The sequence below is a fragment of the Heloderma suspectum genome, chromosome 11 (genome assembly GCF_057233095.1).
Source record: "Heloderma suspectum isolate Gila_16-S chromosome 11, 16-S_ref, whole genome shotgun sequence".
NCBI classification, from domain to species: domain Eukaryota; kingdom Metazoa; phylum Chordata; class Lepidosauria; order Squamata; family Helodermatidae; genus Heloderma; species Heloderma suspectum.
The window spans coordinates 6,666,450-6,681,741 of NC_139468.1; the positions used below are offsets into that span (position 1 = coordinate 6,666,450).

Here is a 15,292-nt window from a genome sequence, read left to right on the forward strand (position 1 = left end):
ATCGGCTGTCACACGGCATGAACCAGGCCAGTGCTTTTATCCCACCCTAATCCACAGGCTCAAGGTGAATGACAACATATATTTTAATTCAAGAAAATACCAAAGTAAAATCTGTGTCATAATATAGCTGAAACTAGGGATGGCAGAGAATTCCGCCACGGATCTCGGTGAGGCCGAATGCACTGGCATTCGGCCCCCCGAAATCTGTGGCAGAACGGCCTGACACCCCCCCGCGGATCCCCCCCCCGGGATGAGACTTACCTGGGGCGGATCTTCCGGGCGGCAGTGGCTCTGGCTGGTCTTCCAACCGGCTGCCGCCGCCGCCATTTGCAGTCTTGTCGCTTTGGTTTTTTTCTTTACAAGACGTGATAGGCTACATAAAGACTTATGTAGCCTATCACGTCAGGCTTTAAAAAAAAAATGCATACGCAAATGGCAGCGGCTATGGCCGCCGCCATTTGCGTTCCTTATTTTTGTCCGTCTTACTCTCCGTAAATATTTACGTAGACTAAGACAGCGAAAATAAGGGGAACGCAAATAGCGTAGCAGATGCTATTTGCGTTCCCCCTTATTTTCGCCATCTTAATCTACGTAAAAATTTACATAGACTAAGACGGCCAAAAATAAGGAACGCAAATGGCGGCGGCCGTAGCCACCACCATTTGCGTACGCGCGGTTGTTGTTGTTTTTTTAAGCCAGACGTGATAGGCTATGCAAGTCTTTACGTAGCCTATCACGGCTGACTACAGGGACGCAAAAAGTGGCGGCTACGGCTGCTGCCATTTGCGTCCCTGCTAGCCAGCGGCCGGATGTCCGGCTGCTGGCAGAGCCGGCCGGTGGCTCCACGGAATCCCCGTGGAGCAGAGCCGGCCGGCCAGGATTCTGGGGGGAGGGACGGAGCACCTCCCCCCCCCCCCCCCAGCGGAACCCGGCGGAGCCAGGTAAGGGGACTTTCATACGTCCCTAGCTGAAACCGTACAGTAAAACCCAGCAGTCGACATAATAGCAGTCCCTCTCCTCCTTCCCTCACAGCTACAACCAATCCGATATCCATTTTCCCCAAATATAAGAATGTTGAGAGGACAAATTGATGGCAGTTACTCCTCCATTTTTTTCCAGCTCCCCATCCCCTTTGACTGGATTTGGCCCTGGCTGTAAGCTGCATGCACTGCACCCCATCCGATTAAAACCATTTCTGCACTTACCTGTAAGCTGGTTTGTCGTGTTCATATTGATTTTGAGAGACTGGTTTAGGGCCACTCACTGGGGTGATGTTAGGTTTAGGCGCAAGCTCCGGCGGCTGCTAAAAACACAGAACACAAAACACAACAATTCTAGCTGAGCAGAAAAGACACCATGCTGATGCTTTAGGTTAGGCAACCTTTTTGGGCCACAGGCACATTTGGCCATTTGAGAAACCATCCTGGGCACCACCACAAAATGGCTGCCATAGGAGGCACGGCAAAGGACAAGTCACCTGCCCCAAAGACTTGAGGCAGAGGTGGCATTCGAGCCCAAAGACACTCAACAACTCCTTTGAACCCACATCCATCCGTCTTCTGAAATTCATTCATTCTGAATTTACTCCCTCTCTTCCTAGGAGGTAGATGTGTTAGCCACGTTGACTAACACGCAGTTAACATGCCTACAACCGGAAGTGACTATGTAGTCTGTTAAAGTAACCTCATAGTGCCTTAATCGTGGGCAATCCCTTAGAAGCCCGCTATCCCAGAAAAGGCTAGCACCATACCCTAGAAGACCCCAGGGCTGGAACACTGTCCAGTCAGGAGACGCTACACCTCCACCAGGTCCCAGCGCCTGCCAACTAACTATACCTTCTTCAGTCTTGCATTGGAACTTCTGATAAAAGTGAAGTGACTGAAGAGGTTGTGCCAAGCAGTTGCTAAAAACAAGCCAACTGAGTATTTACCTTGACTATGGGGACCTCATTAGAGTCCTTTATTTTTTCCAGCGACGACGACCTTTTGTTTTCGAACATTTTAACCCTCGTTAGCACCGACTGCGGCTTCATGGCTGGGTCATCTTCCTCCTCGGCTGGTGGTGTAGGCAGTGGTTTACTGTTGGAAGGCAGAACTTCTGGCTTGCTTTGCAGCGGAAGGGGGGGGTGCATCCCAGCAGTGCCGTGAGGAGGTTCGTACTGGCCCGCTTTTGCGCTGAACCCTTGTGGGGGGCCTTGTTCGTAGCCTCGGGGTTGCGAGTCAAAGTAATGCTTGGGCTCAGGAGATCTGGGCACTGCTGAGGGGTAAGCCTGAGCCTCGCTTTTGTATCTTCCATGAACTTCATACCCTGCTGGGGGCTGCTCTTCGTATCTTAGCTGCGCGAGGTTGAAGTTTTTCGGCACGTGCTCATAGCGAGGCCTACTATCGTAGGCCACGGGAGGCAGCTCTTCGAAGCGAGGTTGTGCTGGGAAATAGCTGCGTTCTGTGCTCTCTTCTGCATTCTGCCGGGGATCAAAGTCTCTGGGGGGCTGGTTGTCATAAGGGGGCCTGGGCTGGTAGGGCTGCTTTTCATCATAATAGGCCCAGTGGTCATCATACGGAGGTACCCGCTCCTCGTAATGCAGGCGAGGGTCATAGCTACGGGAAAACTGGTCCACATAGTTGGTGGAGTCATACCTATATGCCAAGGGCTCGTAATCTCTACTAGGCTGTTTCTCTGTGTACTGCACTTGCGGTTCATAGGTCAGACTGGAATCCTCCTGCCTCTGCACTGGCTGTTTCAAGACATAGTTTGGCCGAGGGGGCTCCTCGTTCACATACGGGTCCTTCCGGTACATCTGTAGAAAGACAGCATCTTGCTTAAGGCACATGAGCAACTGGGACTGTTAAGAACTAAAACATTGCAGAATTAACTACAAAGTGCACCTCAATGTTTTAACTAGGGATGTGTACTGATTACCGAAACGGTAGCTGATCAAATCACATAAGTTTTAGTTTAGCTGAATAAATTTGCATTAAAAATCAGCCCTAAAAAACAGACTTTCTAGATGCACTTGTATGCTGCAACAAGCATCGTCTTAGAAGAGGGGTTCCCCCTTCTTTCTCACAGGGCAGTACTTGACATCTTCAGTTTGTTTTGCAGTCAACATCTTTTAAAAGAAACTGCTGCCTGATTAAATAAACAGATGCCCCCAGCTAACCAAAATGTTTTCAATTGATTAACCTAGCTAATCAATCATCAGTATGTTGCAGTCTTAATTTTTTAAGCCCAAGCCATTTGTTTTTAATTTGAAAAGATCAAGGTAAGAATAATTTGAGAATTTCTTGGGGAATTAAGCATCAAACAAAAAAACGTCTGTTTGGCACCATGGTTTTTCTACCCCTGGGGTATCCAACGTAGTGCCCACCACATGCACACATCACTTGGCACCTGCCAGGCTCCTGATTTTTATTTGGATTCAAGAGAGTTGTTTTGGACATCAGAGCCCACTTCTGCTTTACTCCTTCAACCCTACTACTCACCTACTTAGGTTCTTGGGCAGGTTACTTTACTTTTAGCCTCACCAGTTTGACTTCTGGAAAATAAGTAACCTACGCTGGCAGGCACTTTATCCATGGGCACTTCCCTGCCCCCCATGGCAGCCATTCTGTGAGAGCACCGATGACACTTAACATTCCAAATGTGCCCACCAACCCAAAAAGATTGGGGACCCTTGCCCTACTCTATGATCCTTCTCATCTTCTTTGCATGTGCACACATGTTGATTGGGTCAAGGGGCCGCAAGCTGCCCTAGACAGCAGGCTTTGTCATCCATCTTTTTGGTTGCCATCAGCTGCCCAGTTTTGTTGCACACATTAATGATGGTGCTGGAGCCAATAAAATGATCCCCAACTTTTTGTTTTTATTCCTTGGAATTCCTGCCTGGGTTCAAGTTCCTGTCCCAGGTCTGGCTGTTACAGATGACTATTCCCAACTCTGGACCATGGGGTAGAGAACCATGATGTTTGACTTCCGGTGAGGCTTTGTTCCTGAATTAGGCAGGCTCATTATGGGAAGTGTTTGAGAACCTCCAGCGTAACCTGACACATTCAACTCATAAAAATGCAAATAAACCAGGAAGCATTTTCATTTAGTATAGGGAGGATATAAAGCACAACACCACAGGTAGATTGAAGTTTAAACCAGACACAAAGTAAGAAAGGAGAGAACGAGAGCAAAGAACATGGAACGCTCTGAAATGAAATGAGCCTGCAACATCTTCTAATTTATGCACTTGTTTCCCAGCAGAAATGACAAACACAACTTGAATTCATGCAAACAAAAGAACCCCCCAAAGTTAGGTATTTTTAGCGTAGAAGCGCTTTTGTAGGGCTGCACAGATGCTCAGGGAAAAGCAAATCAAAGGGGGAGCCTTTAGTAAGGGGGCAAAGCAAGTATGATCACGTGAGAGCTTGATGGACAGCAGTGAATCCGTGCAATGCTACAGCACAGGCAGAGGTACCTTTGTTGTATCTATGTGCGGCGATAAGGATGGCGGCTCTTGGTCTCTGAGCAATAAGTGAGGTGCCTCAATGCTGGGCGTTCTTAGGGGGCCAGCTTGTGGTTGGTAAGAGTGGTAAGGAGCCATGCCCGGCTCCTCCAGCCTGATATTAGTGAGGCTGACACTGGGGTTAACGGCAGAAGCTGATGAGGCTGGAGGGTCTGTTTCTGGCGACGGGGAAAGATAGGGGGCTGCAGGTGAGGCATCTGCTTTCTGTGAAGTGTTTAAAATATAGGGGTTTTTTGTAAGGTGGATAACATTTCCAGTTTGTCAGACATACTAGCCACAACCACCCAGTGTCCGCTATGCGTGTATTTCATAGGTGCAGTGAATCAGGTTGTGCACCAGGACTGGACTATTCTTTAATACAGCCTCCCCGAGCCTGGTGGCAGCCAACTGTGTCAGACTGCAACTCCCATCATTCCCCAGCCAGCATGGCCAATAGCCATGCTGGCTGAGGAATGATGGGAGTTGCAGTCTGACACAGTTGGCTGCCACCAGGCTGAGGAATGCCAATTTAGTAAAACAGAATCTTCTCCCCAGAATATACAGAAGGTTAAATAACCCCCATCCATTTTTTGCCAGGAATAAAAATGGAGCGATCTGGTGAAGAACCTTGTAGAATTGTCAGCATACTGGGGGGGGGGGGGGGAGATGGGGCATCAGATTTTGGGGTCTCTTGAGCAAGATGTTCTTAGTGGCTCCACCTCCTTCCTCCCGTAACCACTACCCATCTGCTTACGTCCCCCCACGCTGGGCCCAAATTGCACCACTGCACCTAAGGTGAGAGTGTGGCAAGCTACTCTTATCTGTCAGGAGCGCCCTGGCGGCCTCTTTCAGTACACTCTAATAGCCAACTCAAGACACAGACAAAAGGATTATTTTCAAGGCTTTAATCCTTTTACACCTTAATGACCCTTTCAGATGCTAATCACCAGCGACTAAGCAATGAACAGCAGAGTAGCCTATGCTCTGGGTAGGCAGTTGGTCCCTGTCTGAAGAAGAATCACTTGAAGACCCTGAACTTATGGGCTAGGGAGAGATCCTCCCTCCCTCCCCCGGGTCCACGGGCCATGGCCATTGCTTGTGCGCCGAACGGGCACTACACCTCCTTTCCGCGCCCTCCATCGCTCGTCACTCCCTGCGTCTGCATCGAGCATCTAGCAAGCCCCCCTCCTGCACTCTCTCACTGCCCGGGTCACTATCTATCTTAGGAATGCCGGCAGGAGGAATCTCCGCCAGCTGCTGTGCCTGTGAGGGATGAGCTGGCTCCTCTCCCACAGATTGCTGATCCTCCTCAGAATCAGAACTGCTCTGGGGTTCTATCGGCTCAGTTTCCACCCTGACATCATCACTGTCTGCGTGCTTGGAGAGAGCAGGTGAACAGGCAGCAACAACAAAGAGGAACAGGGCTAGGGGATGGGTCTTAGCAGTGGTCTAACACTTCAGCAGGTGCCCCACATTGCCGACGCTGAAGGCCGGCCTTGAGAGGGAAGAAAAAGAGAGTGAGGATCCGTTATTTTTACTAGACCTATTTTGATACTTTGCTAAATCGATGATTGTGAGAGGCTGGCCTAGGAAGGGCCAAAATGGCTTAGGCCATCCAGATGTTTTGGGCTTCAACTCCCATAACCCCAGCCAACATGGCCAATGGTGAAGGATTCTGGGAGCTGTAGTTCCAAAATCTGGAGTGCACCAGGTTAAGCCATCTCAGTCACCTCTAGCTAAGAACTCACATGATGACCCATCGACTCATACCAACAGTGAATATGTGGGAGCCCTTCCAGTTCAAGTCGTCAACATAAAGCAGCACACAGGGTGCCTGCCATCTGCTGTATGAAGGGGAACAGGACAGCCTTGAGGGTCCTTTGCCATTCGGAAATGATCTAGGGCAACAAAATGAGTTCTTTTCCAGATACCCCGCAATAGATAATTGCAAGGGCCGAACTCTTCACTGTTCCTTTCAAAACCTGGATTTTGATCTTCTTTTTTTGAAGTATTTTTTGACAGGGAAAATAATGATCTCATGCTGCTTTAAAAGTGCTGATGATTTTTATTTCTATTCAGGGCTGAAAAGCATGTTCCTATCTTGGCAACACTTGACGACTGTCAAGAACGGGCAGCTCAGTCAATACAGTGTTTGAATGGTAGAGATAAACCCACATAACTGCTGATTCTCAAAGCAAACTGATAGCTATTAAAGGCAACATTTGGGTCCCAAGGCCTGAAAGCACTCAGTGCAGTCTGTGCACAACACAGGAGTGGGAGGGGGAAGAAAGTGGGTGTGGCGTGGCAAAACCAGAAATCCACAAGGACGTTTGAGTTAAGCTGACGAGGGTCACATTTCATGCTTATCTGGGGTTGAAGGAGAGGGAGAGACTGTGGAGCTTTGTAACCTTGGCGTTTCAACCCTGTCTGCAAGCATTTTTTCCTTACCGGTTGAGCAGTGTTTGTTTTAAACCCAGGAGACTCTATCCTGTGATTTGGCTGCGGCTGAGCTTGTGCTGCGTAAGGAGGATAGGTTGGATTCTCATGATGCACCCCTGATGAATCTTCTCTTACAGGCTCAGAGGATCGTGTGATGGCTGATTCGGGAGGGGTCCCCACTTCATCGTTGAGTGTCTCATCCAGCTCTTGATCAGTGTATGCCCCACCTTCCGTATCTGTGTCCTCATAGTCAGAGGTGTGTCTGCTGTCTGTGCTGTACATGGAGTACTCGCTACCTGGAGCCGATAGGTAGGAGAGGCGGTCATCATGTAGGTCGAGGTCGTCACTAGTAGCACCATCTGCCTGTGGCAAACACAAGAGATTCAGATGCTTCAATGGAAAAGTAGCTGCAGTACATTCCAAGACAGTATTTCCTTGCACAGATCTAAGGTTAAACTGCATCTACATTCAGAGAAATGGAGTTCATGTTTTACAAATCAGGAGGGGGTGTAGCTCAGTGGCAGAGCACCTGCTTTGCATGCAGAAAGGTCCTAAGTTCCGTTTCTGGTATTTCCAGGTAGGGCTGAGAAAGATTCCTGTTTGAAACCTGGGAGAGCCCCACTAGCCCCAGTCCATGTAGGCATTAGTGAGCTAGATGGTCTAATGGTCTGACTCAGTATAAGGTGGGTTCCTGTGTTCTTCTAGGGTTTTAAAAACCTCTTTCAATTCTCTAAAGTAACACTGGTCAAGATATTTGGGTCCTAGATACGGAGGAAAGGGGGTCAGTGACACCTCAGGTTGCCTCCCCCATCCTGAACTCTGCCACTAGTGAAAGCAGAGCCAGCGGGTAAACCCTGCCACCCACCCTCTAAAGCTAAGTGCTGCAAGCTGTGCATGTTCCCAGAAGCCTCTCAGCTGCTAGCAAGGCATCCAGAGGCCTTGGCAACATGGTGGCCAGCCAAGCCTCCATGGTCCCTTTCTTGTTCCTTGCTGCCTGTTATCACAGAGCAAGGAGCAAACAGGGCACACAACTCTCCTAATTGTCCCTCCTGCTCACTACTGGCAGGAAGATGCAGGCTGCCTTTGCTGCATCCCCCACATCCCCGCTCAGGAGTCATGTTGCAGAGATGGGACCCCAGACAGTAATTAATGAGCCATTGTTCTGGGCATGGCTTAAACATTTGTAATCTAATTAAAATACATTCTTCTGTTATTCATCTCCTTCGCAGAGCAGCAGAAGATGCAAGGATCATCCATCACCCCGGACACAGCACAAAAATTGGGCTTGTTATTTTTGCGCCAGGTACCTCTACTTGTAAAGCTCCCAGTTCGAAAAGCGTAGAATGTTAAGAATTACAAGTTGGTCAGGTTTACTTGCTTTGTGTTTCTTATCCCATAGGATAAACACTGCTTGAACACTCAGCTATTCAGAATCCTGAAGAACTTCTAACACAGGGAAACAGGCAATGAAATTACAAGTAAATATGCACACCATAATGAATACTGGAATGACAAATCACCCCAGCTTAATTTACACCAACTGGACTGTGAATTAGCTATTACTTCTCAAGCCAAATCTTCGAATCACAATGAACTGTTGCCCCCAAAACGTCAGTTCAATATATAACAGCCACCCAAAAAAAGGAAAGAAAAGAAAGCGAAAACCTTACATAATATATAGAAGCTAGCAGAATGCCTGTCACTAGCAGGAGGGCAGAGGTAGGTAGGCAGGTAGTTTGAGGATTTGATGGTTCAGCAATTGGAAGGTAGTATTGTTCCAAACATTTGGGGTGAAGAAAGGGCCTATATATAACAAGGTGCCCTGTGAGGTGCAATGGATCTCTGTGTAAAGACACATTCCAACATCCCTTCCAAGAAGGACCAAGAGAGGTCCCTTTTGGTGGAGGTCACCTTTCACCCTTCAATCCTTTATTATTGCTTCTGTGGAGAGGCATAATCCAATCGGTCTACTTACAGAAACAGAGTTGTAGTAATCTGCAAGCATCACGTCATTGTTACTCTCACCTCAGTGGGCAGTTCAAAAATCACGTCCACTAGTGTGTTCTAATCATGTCAAAAGACCGTATTATTCCTTTTTGGAGAGCATTTTTTTTTTTTTTTAATGCTAGCCAGGTTACCCAATCTCAATCACTGAAGCTGTTCAACATGCAACTCTGAAGTGGTATAGCTGAACCAGAAAGGCCCAGGTCCACTTTTGAAGGAGCCCTTTGCAAAGTCCCATCCAGTAGAGATTCCTGGCAGGGAGAGGTTGTAGCTCACTAGCAGAGCTTCTGCTTTGCATGAAGAATAACCCAGGTTCAACCCCCAGCATCTCCGGGTAGGGCTAGGAAAGAATCCTAGTCAGCTAGGAAATTCTCGAGACAGGGCTATATCAAGCTGCAAAACCTACAAAGGACAGTGGGTTGTGAGCTAAAGCAGTAGGTAACCCATGTGCAAGCAGCCCCAATATCACAGAACATGGGCAATGTTACTCAAGGACACAAGTACCCAGATCATTAGTAGGATCACTCTCCATTCTGAAGACTTAGCAGGGAACAAAAGTATAGACACAGAGTTCTATATAAAGCAGCTGAGAAGTGAACAGTGGGCCTCCTGCCACCCAAAACTATTCTAATACAAACGTTCCCGTAACTAGTTACAGGGAAAAGGGAGACCTGCTCATTTAAATGTCACTGCTATACTATAATGCCTCAAGCAACACCATAAAAATAAAGTGAGAAGACTCCATACCTTTCCTTCTGAAACCCACACTAACTGATTCTGCTGTTGCTGAATTGCTTCCTTAAGAGCTCCATACCAGCCGTCATTCATTGAATTCAAGTTAATAGTAGCTAAAAATAAAAACATGTAGCATGATAGGGGTTTGGTGGAAATGATGTCAAAGCTGCCACTGAATATGACAATGTATTAATCGGCTTAGAACATCCACACTGCAGTTTCAAGCTGCTCAGTAATGGCTTTTTAGAAATCTTATAATACCATATAAGGTCTGATAAAACAATGATGTAAAACCAGCATCTTTTATTCAGAAGTCCTGCTACTTGTGTATTCCAACATAGCTTTCCTTGTGTTTAAGAAAGGGGTTTCCACTTTATTACCCATGCAGTCTTGTACAGTATTAGTGGAATTCCGTAAAAATTTCTTTTCATAGCAGGTAGAGACTTCGCAGAACACGAATACAAGCCTCAAATAATTGGGCGACAATGTGGGAACTTAATTGGATATTTTAGATCTGCTTGTCAGGCAATTCTTTAAATGATTAGGGAGTTTTTATTTTATTTTAGAGACTGACAAATATCTTCGATTAAAACATCCTATTTCTTATACAAAAAATGAAGGTTTACCAAAATTTGGGACATTTCCATCTTGCTTACCCAACACAAAATAAGTTTATACTCGCATGAAGCAACCTGAAGAAATCACCAGAAGATTTTTGACTACTCTAAGCAGCTGTTTACACAAAGAGATTGAAACGGAATTTGTTATTAATTTCATATACAACCCTCCACCCCACCCCCAAGTGAACCGAGACAAGAGGTACATTTTTCCCCCTCCTGATGCACTCACCTGTGAAGAGGTGATGATTGTTTTTCCGTAGCTTGTGGGCCCTCTCATACAATTTTCTGGCACTTTTCCGGGATTCTGGACATAGCCTCATCCTCATGGTCTTTACACCCTGCTTTGAATCAGGGTTCAAGAACACCACAATGGGATACCACTGTGCGTAATTCAGGCGGTCAACTGCATTTGGGGTGACATCTAATAGTGCATGTTTGTCCTGAGAAATAACAACACACGGAAATGAATGAATGACTGAAGCATTCAGGCTATTCAGGAAGACGAGGCACCTTGAGCTGTTCTCTACAGACGTCAAGCCTCTTAGGGTGTGCATTATGTCAGGTTTTAAATTTGCCGCCTTTCAACTAACTGATCCCTTACTACCTAATTTTTAAAAACCTGTTTCACATCTGAAGCTGTATTCAAGAGACGAAAAACAGAGGCAGGTAGAAGAGTCAATTACCAGGGGGAAGAGTGAGGCTGGACACCTCGAAGATTAATTCTGCAGCCAGAGGATAAAAAGGCAGATATGGGAGTTCTGAAAATGTGGGGATAGAATGATTTTAAGTTGCATTTTGTAAAAGTGCCCTGGGCAATACCCCATACTGGATGCTGCAGGGGGATGGAAGGCCAATCACAAAAAAGATTGCAGCACACACACACCCCTTATGTGTGTTTGTGTGCGTGACTGTTAACACTGTATGTGTGTGCTACTCACTCTGCTTTCTGTCACTTGCTCTCTGGCTCCACTTTCCTTCTCTCTCTGGCTGCTCTTCCATCCGTCCTTCCATCTCTCTGGCTCCCCTCTCTCCTTCCTTCCTTCCTTCCTTCCTTCCTTCCTTCCTTCCTTCCTTCCAAGCATCCATCTACCCATCCCTGGTTCTCTCTATTTCTGGCTCTTCTCCCCCACCCCCCGCCCCACTCCTCTTTCTCCCTCCCGGTCTCCCCATCCCCATCCAAGTGAATGGAGCAATCTCTCCATTCATTTTCATGGATGAGAAAAAGTCCCCCTGCCAAAAATCATCAGGGGAGGAAAAGATCACCCCGCCCAGGACGCTGCTGCCCCAAGGGTCCTTGGTGGGGGATGACTGCTGCCACCCCTCCAGCTTGTCAGGGAGGACTCTTCCCTCTCCCTATTTAAGTTAATGGATGGATCATGTCCACAGGGAAAGGAAAAGCCCCCCCTGTTGAAGATCATCTGGAGGAGAGAGGAAGGTCACCCCCTGCCAAGGACCCTGCTGCCCCAAGGGTCTTTGGTGGGGGGCGACCTTCACCCCTCCAGCTTTTTCAGCAGGGGGACTCTCTGTTCCCCCCCACCCCCAATACAAGTGAGAGGAGGAATCAGTCCATTCACCTGGGGGAAAATAGCTTGGCAGGCACCACATTGGAGACCTCTGCATTATCTTGTCCAATTGTCTGTCATCACTGTCATACCTTTACAATTTATTTTACTGGAATGTTTCTGAACTTGAAGAGACAACAGTGACAGCTTAGGTGCAGGTTGTTTTTTCCCAATTGCTATGTGAAATTCAACTGTATCTGAAGTTTAATTTGCAAAGTGCTCAAGTTTTTGCTGAGGTAGAGGATTTTCATCTGCAGGTGCTTAAATGCAAAACCCCGCTTATTTTGCAGACGTAGCAAGTAGCCAAAAGGGGGAAGATAGACTTTTTTTGGTTAAAGTTAGCAGAAGTGGCAGTTTGGTTCCCTTTGTGGTGTGTAATAAATGCATTGTACTGACAGATTTACATGCAAAACACACTTCAGTCAAGAGTACAGTGGAAGGGGCCCTGTTGCTGAACCTGGAATGCTACATGCTGCCAGCATTTTCGAAAATCCTACTTCTGAAGCTCCTATGATGAAGTTTTCCTACTCAATGCCAACAAAGGAAAGAACAGAGACTTGTAGCACCTTAAAGAATGACAGATTTATTACAGCATAAGGTTCCGTGGACTAAAGTCCACTTCGTCAGACGCATGAAGTGTTATCCAGAGTTTCAGTGTTATCCACAGTACACATGGTGGCGTGGGGGAACAATAAACAGTCAGTACTGACAGTGACAGCCATGTTATTAAAGTGGCCATTCACAAAACAGTTGTTGTTGTTGTTGAACAGAACCATCCTGGCGCTAGGTAAGCTCATTAACACATATAACGTGATAATAAACCTTTATCTCAATTCAAGCGGCAGGAGAGGAACTCAACCAGTTACATAACGTTAGTTCAGTGGTTTCTCATTCTAGTCTCCGTTTGAAGTTATTTTGCTGAAAGAATAGTAAGGTCAGTTTATAACTGAGAAACAGACATTCCATCTCTTGTGACTAGAATTGGCAACTGTTTTGTGAATGGCTACTGTTAGCATCTAATTGTCACTGTCTGTACTTTCTGCACTTTATTTCCCTCTAACCACACTGTGTATCAAAAGCCATGTGTATACATTCCTGCAGCTCAGGAAAATTTTTATGCATCTGATGAAATGGACTCTAGTCCACGAAAGCTTATGCCATAGCAAGTACCACAATCCTTTATTGTCTTTGCTACAACAGACTAACACAGCTACCCTCTGTAAAATTAAAGAATAGTGCTCTTTAGATATTACAGCAACGGGATGGGAACCAAAAGGCCGTAGCTCAGTGTCAGAACACACATTTTGCATGCAGAAGTTTGCAGGTTCACTCCCTGGCATCTCCTGTTAGGTGAAAACCTAAAAAAACCGAAAGCCTGGAGAGGCATTGCCCGTCAGTTAGCAGAAGTGACAATAGTGATGTCTACCCATGACCTGATGCAGTGTAAGGCGGCTTCCTATGTGGGTGCATTGCAAAGCACTGCAGTAATATTTAGAGGCTCAGCATCACAGGGGTCGGAACAATTCCACAGGTCCTTACCATGCAGTTGTTGCCAGGATCAAGGGCGATCAATGCATGGCAAGGATCTGTGCAACTGCCCCCACGCTGGATGAACTGTAGAGAAACAGCTCCCACATCACAACAGCAGTGCCTAAAGGGCACCACCATGCTTTGCATTTCCCACACATTCCTATCATTTGTGGCTACTGTGCTTATATCCTGTGTTTCTAAGCCTAAGGCACTGTCATTCATGCTGACATGACCAGAAAATGAATAAATAAATGAACGTTTAGTCACTTACTCTGTCAATTATCTGTTTTATTGTGTGAAGACGAATAATGCCCGAACTACGCTGGTCTGTACCAGCATCTCTCGGTTCACTTTCTGTTAAAGAGAAAGTAGTTCAGTTATCATCTGTGGGTCAATCACACACAGTTTTACCCCCTGTGACCAGGTGTCCTTTTTCTTCTTTGAAATAGCCCTTGAGAATGCGTAAGATTTTGAATAGCACTTTCTATACCCTCTTGGATTTTGAATAGCACTTTCCAAATACAGGTGGGGTTGCTTCTGCGTTTGGTAAGCAAACAAATTGTTTGATAACCTGTCTGTGGGAAGCTCTTCAGCTCTATACTGAAGTCACACACATGGACGGTCCATTTCCCTGCATAGCTTCTGTAGCTCAGAGATAGAGCACCGTCTTTGCAGGCAGAAGGTCTCAGGTTCAACCCCCTGCATCTCCAGTCAAAAGGACCAAGGCAGGAGGTGACAGGAAAGATCTCTGCCTGAGATCATGGTGATGCCAGTCAGAGTAGACAGTATCAGGCAAAACAGACAATGGTCTGACTCTGTATGAAGTAGCTTTATAACTTTCAATATTATTGCATTTAGGAGATCCAGATGTTTCACAGATTTCTTTTAAAAGATGCTTTCCCTCCATATGTGACACATCTACTGTTTACACGGACACCATCATTCCAGTAAACCTTATGAAACTTTTGTCTGTGCCTGTAAGGTGGAGGGGGGTTCAATTGGGACTTAGATGTGAGAAAGCAAGTAAGATGCTTACTTGCAATCTGATATATATCTGGTTCTTCTCTTGCCAGCTTCTCCCGAGCAACATCCGCAATTGGTCCAAATATTGTTACAGGTCTGAGAAATCCAGCTGGAATTAAAAGGGACATCAAGGCAACTGATCTTAAAAGGCAACTACCAAGTCATCCCTTTGTGGCTTAGAAGCAATATGTATTTATTTATTACATTTCTATACCACCCAATAGCCGAAACTCTCAATATCACAGCCTTGCTGTGTTAACAGCACTGGTGTCAATATCAAGTAGGCCTGGGGTATCTCTGGCCCACCTGGAGTCCCAGTCCAGCCCTATGGGGTGCCCCAGATGGCCCCACCCCTTTCCCCAGGCCTCACCCCCTTCCCCCCAACTGACAATGCTTTGATAGTCTTCCAGCTTTTGCACGGTCTCTCTCCCTCTGCCCCCAAGGGATTGTAATTCCTCTGCTCAGGCTTTGCTACAAGCAGTAAGAGCCTTAAGTAAAAATATTTTGACTTTTGGCCTTTGGCCCCATCCTCCACTAGAATGCAGCCACTGAGAGATTCTCTGAAACAGAATTCAGCGCATGGGCTGAAAGAAGTTCGACACCCACAACCGAGGTAGGTGTTCGAACGCTTCAAGTGTGGGTTTCACTATTACCCAGGATTACCAACACAGTGTTTGAGGAACAATGAAAACAAATATGCAGTAAACTGAAGCCTGGGATGAACGTGATTAAAATTAGCTATTTCATAAATGCATTCCCACGCAACTAATCCCTTCTAGCCTTTTCTCCTCTTCCACGCTATCTCTTCTCCATGTCCGCTTACACTCACCCTTTCCTCAACATCTCATACTCTAAATGATCTTCTCCCCTCTCCCTTCCAAACACAAACC

The 15,292-nt window shown here is 46.5% G+C and overlaps 1 protein-coding gene across 6 annotated transcripts in view; it reads right to left on the minus strand.

Annotated features, from left to right (window-relative positions):
* TJP1 (tight junction protein 1) overlaps positions 1 to 15,292 on the minus strand; it is a 142,716-nt gene that overhangs the window by 20,300 nt on the left and 107,124 nt on the right. For 4 of the 6 annotated variants that reach the window (XM_084816723.1, XM_084816722.1, XM_084816721.1 and 1 more), the window contains 8 exons: positions 14,416 to 14,511; positions 13,651 to 13,733; positions 10,517 to 10,727; positions 9,680 to 9,780; positions 6,938 to 7,291; positions 4,463 to 4,714; positions 1,931 to 2,797; positions 1,206 to 1,303 (listed from right to left, as the gene is read on the minus strand). In XM_084816723.1, coding sequence (XP_084672849.1) covers positions 1,206 to 1,303; positions 1,931 to 2,797; positions 4,463 to 4,714; positions 6,938 to 7,291; positions 9,680 to 9,780; positions 10,517 to 10,727; positions 13,651 to 13,733; positions 14,416 to 14,511 — 2,062 coding nt within the window. The remainder of the gene's footprint in view (positions 1 to 1,205; positions 1,304 to 1,930; positions 2,798 to 4,462; positions 4,715 to 6,937; positions 7,292 to 9,679; positions 9,781 to 10,516; positions 10,728 to 13,650; positions 13,734 to 14,415; positions 14,512 to 15,292) is intronic. The other 2 variants (XM_084816726.1, XM_084816724.1) reach the window with 1 other exon arrangement.